An 8,259-nucleotide genomic window follows, 5' to 3' on the forward strand; every position below is an offset into this window, starting at 1 on the left:
TGTTTGTTCCTGGATTCTTAATTCTTTATCTAAGACTATTTATATTGGTCATGCTTTCTCTGAGTTTGCTTTGTATATTTGGACTGATCTTTGTGACACTTACTACAATGCAGATGTGTCTGTTGTCTTTAATGTTCTTCAACAGATAAATTCTCTTACTCAAAATGGTTTGTCTGTTTCTGATTATTACAACAAACTTGATGGTCTATGGAAGGAATTTGATGGTTTAACTAAGTGTACTGAATGTGTATGTGAGGTTGCTACTCAGTCTAAAAATCATTCTATACTCATGAAACATATGCAACTTTTATGTGGTTTGGATTAGTCTTATAATCAAGTAAAAAGTCACATCTTGTTAATGGATCCCTTACCTGATGTTAAAATTGATTTCTCTGTTGCGTCAAGAGAGGAGTCCAATAAAGAAAATGGCTCTACTTCTGCTTTGTTTAATAAGAGTCATTTTTCTTCTGCTTTTGCTGGAAAATTAAGTGATAACAGGAAATTTAAAGGAAGAAATCAAAATTTGGTTTGTAAAAACTGTGGTCTTAAAAGGTCATAGTATTTAAAAATGTTATAAACTCATTGGTTATCCCAAAGATTGCAAACCTAGATCTGAGTTTAATAAGTCTTCTTCATCTGGAACTGCCACCCATGTTAGTGAGAACTTTAACTTTTCAGTGACTTCTTCCAATAAACCTGATCAACACTTTTTAACAAGTGAACAATTTTCTAAATTTATGGATCTTCTTAATGAGAAGGGGACTTCAGAAGATGTTACTGGAAATGCCAACATGGTAGGTATGATGTGTAATAACGTTTCTGTTAAAAATAAGAAATGGATAATTGATTCAGGGGCTAGGCAACACATGACTATATCTATATCACAACTCATTGGTGTTATTGATGTTTCCAATTTGAAATTGAGAGTGGATCACCCTAATGGATCCACTACCAAGATTAACAAGATTGGAAACATGAACCTTTCTAACTCTGACATTTTAACTGATGTCTTTGTTGTTCCTGATTTTCATGTTAATCTTTTGTCTGTTCACAAGTTGTGTAAAGAAAATAAGTGTAAGGTTACCTTTGATGAAAATAATTGTTTTGTTCAGAATTCAATGTCCATGATGACTGTATATACTGGTAAAGAATATGGGGGTCTCTACTATCTTGAAAATAACTCTCTAGGTAGGTCAACTTTTGTCAATAATTCTAAGTGTTTTTTTCTAAACTTACTTGGCATAATGAGTTAGGTCATCCTGCTGATAAAGCTTTAAATGTGTTAAAACCTCTTCTTAATTTTGATAATGAAATTGTTATGCCATGTGAAGTTTGTCATAAAACTAAACAAACTAGATATCCATTTCCTTTAAGTGAACATAAGTCTAGTATAATTGTTGAGCTAATTTATTTGGATGTATGGGGACCTTACAAAGTTCTTGCTTATGGTGGATTTAGGTTTTTTCTTACTATTGTATATGATTTTACTAAAGCTAACTGGGTTTATCTTATGAAATCCAAAGATGAATTTTTTCTTGCTTTCATGGTTTCTTTGTGTTACTTGAAAATCAGTTTAATTTGAAATTTAAAACAATAAGGTCAGATAATGGGTCTGGGTTCGTAAATTTTAATATGAAAAATTCTCTTGAGAGTAAAGGTATTGTTCATCAGACCTCCTGTGTTCATACTCCACAACAGAATGGTGTTGTGGAGAGGAAAAGAAGGCACCTCTTAAATGTCTCTAGGTCATTGTTGTTTCAGTCTGGATTGCATATAAATTTTTTGGGAGATGCAGTTCTTACTGCTGTTTTTTATAAATAGAACACCTTAGTCTGTTTTAAATGGTAAAACTCCTTATGAGTTAGTTTATAAATGTCCTCATGGTTTTGATAAAACTAGAGTTTTTGGATGTTTATATTTTGCTACTAAATTAGATGTTAATGATAAGTTTTTTGAAAGGTCCGAAAAATGTGTTTTAATTGGGTATTCCAGTATTAAAAAATGATGTAAAGTTTTTAGTCTTGGTAATGGTGTTTATTTCTTTTCCAGGGATGTGAAGTTCTATAAATCTGTTTTTCCATTTAAAATGGCTTCTAAATCTGACTTTCTTGAGTCTCCTTCCTTGATTAATCATGGTCCTTGGGATCTATTTTCCAATGGTAAAATTTTGTTATCAGATAATCTTGATTATAGTCAAGGTAATAGGAATTTAGATTGTAACAGTCATGAGGGTGATTTGAGTGTTAATCAACCTGTGAGTGCAACTGATTCCAGTCAGGAAGGTATTCTAGGTTGTGAAACAGATATTTCACAACCTGAATTGGTTACATCTGAGTTGCCTATTAATTCCGAGGAAAATAATATCTTAACTACCTCTGATAATCTCTTTAAGGAGATCTCACAGAGTGTCTAAATTTCCACAAAAATTTAGTGATTTTGTTATAGAAGGAAAATATAAATATGGAATTGAGAAATCTGTATATTATTCTTTTTTGAATTATGAAAATAAATGTTTTGTTGCTAATCTAAATAAAACCGTAGAACCTCATTCGTATTATGAAGCTTCTTTAGATCTCAATTGGGTAAAAGCTATGAATGAGGAGATGGAAGCATTATATAGAAATCAAACTTGGATTATTGTGATTTACCCCCTGATAGAAATCCTATTAGTTTTTAATGGCTGTAAAAGATTAAGTATAAGTCTAATTGTGAAGTTGAAAGGTTTATAGTAGCCAAAGGCTACAATCAGAGATAGGGAATAGACTATGAGTAGACCTTTTCTCCTGTAGCAAAAATGGTTACTATTAGAACTGTTGTTAATTAGAACTGTTAGATGAATATGTTTACATGTCTTTACCTCTTAGATATCATGATAAAATAATAATCAGGTTTGTAAATTGTTGAAATCTTTGTATGGGCTTAAACAAGCCCCAATAAAATTTAATAACAAACTGTGTGCTGCTTTATTTGAATTTTCTTTTGTACAAAGTATAAATGATTTTTCTTTGTTTGTTAAATCTAGAAGTGATTGTATTGTTGTTCTTTTGGTTTATGTTTATGATATAATTCTTACAGGAAATAGTTTAGCTGAAATTAATAAAGTAAAAGGTTTTTTAAAGTCTAAAATTTCTGATTAAAGATTTGGGAAAATTAAAGTTTTTTTTTTGGGTATGGAAGTTGTTGACATTAATAATGGTATTTGTTTATGCCAAATAAAATATTGCCTTGAATTGATTCATGAATTTGGAATGTTAGGCTGTAAGCCTATAAACACTTCTTTAGACACTAATGTTATTATTAGAGGAGATGGTTTGGATAAAAATGATGGTTTAATACAAAATGTTGTGTTATTTCAAAAATTAGTTTGAAAGCTTATTTACTTACTAGACCAGATATTTCTTATTTTGTGCAAGTTTTAAGTTAATTTATGCACAATCCTGGGAAATCTCACTTTAATGTTGCTTTGAGACTTCTAAGATATTTGAAAGCTAATCTTGGAAGAGGGCTTTCTATTTTGAAGTCAAAATGTTTATTAAAAGTTTTTTTGAAGCTGAGTGGGCTAAGTGCACTGTTTCAGGAAAATCAGTTACTGGATATAAAATATTTTTAGGTTACACTCTTATTTCATGGAAGAAGAAGAAACAGGAAACTGTTTCTCGTTCATCCACTGAATCTGAATATCGTGCTCTTAGTGTTGTGTCTTGTGAAATTATTTGGATTTTGAAAATTCTTTTTGATGTTGGTATTAATAATGAAAATCATGTTCCAATATTTTGTGATAATGAATCAGCTATAAAGCAATTAATTTCATGAAAAAAACAAGCAATTTGATGTTGATACTCATTTTATCAGAGATAGAGTCTCAAAGGGAATTGGTGAAGTTTTGAAAGTTACTTCTGATCATAATCTGGAAGATGTGTTTACTAAAGGGTTAGGGTCTACTCAACATGAATGGATATGTAAAAGGCTAGGTCTTGTTGATCCTTTTCAAGAAAAGTGTTGTTTTTGAATTATAAGTTTGAGGAGGGAAGTTGAGTTTATTGATATTCCATAGTTCAAACTTATAATCCATGTGTTGTATCCTTTTTTTGTTTTTTTTGGTTTGTGTTAGATATTTGCAGGAGGGTTAGAATTTGTCAAGCTCTTGATTCTCTTGGGATGCATGTAACTTGTTGCTAAGTTGGTCAAGGAGTGTACGCGGGTTTTACTTGGATTGCTGATGGGTTGGATATTACTCGTATTTGACCCGATATTTGATCCATATTTGATATGTTGTATATAATAGAGTTTGAGTGTGTATTGTTTCATTATCAACTCACATTTACACACACCTACTATGTATTCTCTCTGCATCTGTTAGGTTTTGTTCAATCGAGTTAGGGTTTGTTCATCATTTGTTCATTCTTCTTCGATTGTTCATATTTGTACAGAATATTACATTAGGTTTAATCTCTAAGAGTGTTGAAAGAATTTTGTAGTGAGGTTCTTGTATAAGTATAAGTTGATGAAAACCAGTTGTATCTTACTTGAATAAGAATTGTTGATGTTGTGATCTTTTGAATCTCTATATTTCTAATTTCTTAAGATATGCCAACATACACAAATATTGTAACCAAAGTCTAAAACTCAAAACTATATTATTTATAAACAAATTGGTTTTTATAATATATAACAAATAATAATTATTAGGATATATAATAAAAAGAAAAAAAACTATTATTTATGTTGTTGAAAAATAAAATATCACAATAACAATTTTATATGTGATACTATCGAAGTAACATTATGTTAATACATACCGATGATAAAAAGGTTAGAATTATTTTGGTCTAGGAAATTTAACACCCAGACAACACGTATTAAAACGTTTGTAATCTAACATTATTAGATGTTGGTAGAAATATAAGTTATTATATGTATTAGTTATCAAAGAATTTTTGTAGGATATATACTGTTCATATAGTTGCCTATTTCTATAATAAAATTACTAAATCAATATCAAAATACAATTATTATATCATATACTACAAGATTTCAAATATATATATATATATATATATATATATATATATATATATATATATATATATATATATACATATATATATATATATATATATATATATATATATATATATATATATATATCACTACTAGAAAACAGCCTTTTACGACGCGCAATGCGTGTCGTAAAACGCTCAGACGACGCGCAAATGCGTGTCAAGGAAGGCCATGTCATAACGAGAGACGACACGCTTTTGCGCGTCGTCTATAGACGACGCGTATTTACGAAGCGCATTTATGACACGCAATGTGTATCATTAAAGTCGCTGTCAAGAAAGGCCATGCCATAAATGAAGATGACACACGTTTTTGCGTATCGTAATTTTAAATTTTTTTTTTAAATTATTCATAGATTTACTAATTTTCTAATTAAATTTGCATTTCATGTTTCATAATATAAAATAAAATACCATATACAAAAAATACAATCCATTGCACAAAAGTTAATGTCATACAAATAATCATTCCAATAGTAGACAAATGGATAAATCTCAAAGGGTTCAAAAATATGTTTGTCTTCTAATAGAACATATACACAAGAAAGCACTGAATTTGCTATTGAGTTGAGATTGTATCCTCCCCCAATGCCATAACTATCTTTACATTGCTAAACTCCATCAACAAAACAAAACCATCAACCACCATTAAATAAACCTCAAGACAATTTTATGACTTATTTTTCAGAACATGGTGCTAACCTTCTTCAACATCTCAACCATATCTTCTCTTGACTTGAAGTTTTGTCCTGATCTATTAGGATATTTATAATCCAAATCGTACTTCGTACCTAATATAAGAAAAGAAATAAATATAAATGTCAACTAATCAATCACATGAATATTTACTCAGGTATCATAGAGAAAGTTGCTTTATATTTCAATGGCATGCCTATAACTAGGTAGATTTTTCAAACTTGTAATAGGGAGAATTTAAGAAAACAAAAGTACAATGATATTGTAAATAAGTTGATGAAAGTATGTTGTTATTTCTTGAATGCAGCCAATGTTGAGAGCATATGAGAGGAATGAAAATTGACCAAATGCCATCCCACAGTTGACTGTATACACCTCTGTCTTGCAGTACTTGAGGGCAATTTCGGAAATTAATAAATCATATCAGTAAATAACCTAAAAAAGATAAAATGAATGATTTTGATTTCTTACAGCCATGATGTCAGCAATGGCGTATGCTTATGTTTCAGACCCCACTGTCTCCATTTTGTCATTCTACAAAAGAAAAAAAATCAAAATCTTTATTAACTTATTTCTTGTATTTAGTAATTTAACCTTAAAAGAAACAAAAAAAAAATCACCCGTGTTCCGGATGAATTAATGTAAAGATAAATAAGTATTTCTTTTTTACTTTTGGTCCTTATTTGACATTTTTGTAACACTTTTGATCCCTACTCCAAGTAAAATGAGTATGTCTATATTTACCTTTTCTCTGGTTTTTTTAAATGCTGTTTTAAATTTATATTGTTAGTATATTGTAAATTTAACAAGAGGAAAGGAAGGGATGGTAATATAGTCATTTCACTTGGAGCAAGGACCAAAATATGAAAACCTTAAATAAGGACCAAAATTGAAAAAAAGAAACTTCATGGACTAAAACTGAAAAATGAGCTACACCCCTAGACCAAAATTTTAATTTACTCCTTTGCATATTTGGCATGAAACAATGATGATGTGGCAAACAATTACCAAATCTTCAAATAATGCCAAATAAGCAACAAGTTGAAACAAATTCGAATGATAATCAGTTACTGGTTCTCCACGTTAAAAATTATTGTTTTTGGAAGAAAATCGAAAATACATTGCTATTATGGGTAAAAAAACTAACTATATTATCAACATTCATAAAAAGGGAAAGGTATGCTGCCATTTCCTGCAAGATTATTATTATTATTATTATTATTATTATTATTATTATTTTAAATTTCAAGTTACCCAGTCAAGAAGGTAGAGAAATTCCTCCTTTGGCCTATAATTTGTATTGCTTTTCCCGCTCACAATCTCCAAAGCCACAACTCCAAAGCTATAGACATCCGCTTTATCTGTTAAGTATCCTCTCATTGCATATTCTGGAGCCATATAACCTCTATAAATTTACACCATAAAAACATGTCAGATTTTTAATGAAGTTAAATGGTAAAATATGTATATATAAAATAAATGATCACATTGTTCGAGCAATTCGTGTACTGATATGAGTATTCTCTTCTTCATCAAGTTTTGCTAAACCAAAATTTGATATTTTGGTGTTAAGATCCTTGTCAAGAAGCACATTTGTGGCCTTTATGTCTCTATGAACTATTTTCAACCTTGATTCCTCATCTAAATAAGCTAACCCCTTTGCGATTCCCATACATATCTTCTTTCTTGTTGACCAGTCCAAATTAAGCTTCTGGTCCTCTCAGCCTATCAAAATTTCACAATTTAAAAAAAAAGTACGAAATTGCGGGATATTGAAAACTGAAAAGTATTTGGTTATTTACCAAAAAGGGCACGTGTAAGACTGTTGTTGATGAGATATTCATATACAACTAACAACTCTTTGCCTTCGATACAACAACCATAGAGCTTCACGAGATTTGGATGTTGTAAAGCGGATATCATTCGTATTTCAGTCACAAATTCACGGTTTCCTTGCTTTAATCTTGTTGAAAGTTGTTTAACAGTAATCTCGGAACCATCTGAGAGTACACCCTGTGATTCAACAAAATGCAAAAACTTTCAGCAAATTGCAGGAAATAGCAACGTACTTTTTCCTTTTTACCAATATGAACAATAATATACTTTACCTCTCACCAATAATAGCAACGTACTTATGATTTTCTACTAAAAACAACAACTTTTAGCTTTGAAGAACGGTAACCGGTGACCATTTGATATATTTTCATCTTTTTTGCTTATGTGTTGTGCAACTCCAATCAATGATGATGTGGCAAACAATTGCCAAATCTTTAAACATTGCCACATAAGCAAAAAGATGAAACACATTGGTTACCAGTTATTCAGGCTAAAAATTGTTGTATTTGGTTGAAAGTCATAAGTACGTTGCTCTTACATGTAAAAGTTAAAGTATACAATTCATATTTGTAAAAAGGACAAAGAATGTTACTTTGCCCATAGAAAAAATAAATAAGAGGTGACATTTGAAACTTACCTTATAAACTGGTCCAAATCCTCCTTCACC

At 30.2% G+C, this 8,259-nt stretch overlaps 1 protein-coding gene across 1 annotated transcript; it reads right to left on the reverse strand.

The window, feature by feature from the left end:
* Nucleotides 1-6,223: 6,223 nt before the first annotated feature.
* On the reverse strand, nt 6,224-7,428 carry LOC145111456 (putative LRR receptor-like serine/threonine-protein kinase At1g53440). The gene is made up of 4 exons (XM_079047729.1): nt 7,244-7,428; nt 7,011-7,161; nt 6,501-6,523; nt 6,224-6,290 (listed from the first exon to the last, which is right to left on the reverse strand). The coding sequence occupies exons 1-4, from the start codon at nt 7,426-7,428 to the stop codon at nt 6,224-6,226; spliced, it is 426 nt and encodes a 141-aa protein (XP_078903855.1).
* Between the last annotated feature and the right edge of the window lie 831 nt (nt 7,429-8,259).

This window comes from Lactuca virosa, chromosome 5 (assembly GCF_052849685.1).
Source record: "Lactuca virosa cultivar CGN04683 chromosome 5, Lactuca_virosa_CGN04683_v6, whole genome shotgun sequence".
NCBI classification, from domain to species: Eukaryota; Viridiplantae; Streptophyta; class Magnoliopsida; order Asterales; family Asteraceae; genus Lactuca; species Lactuca virosa.

Coding starts and splice junctions, on each gene's coding strand:
- LOC145111456 (XM_079047729.1), bottom strand. CDS start 7,428: ATGGGAATCGCAAAGGGGTTAGCTTATTTAGATGAGGAATCAAGGTTG. Junction 7,162..7,243: donor ACACGAATTGCTCGAACAAT/GTGATCATTTAT, acceptor GTAAATTTATAG/AGGTTATATGGCTCCAGAAT. Junction 6,524..7,010: donor TTCTCTACCTTCTTGACTGG/GTAACTTGAAAT, acceptor AATTTAAAACAG/CATTTAAAAAAACCAGAGAA.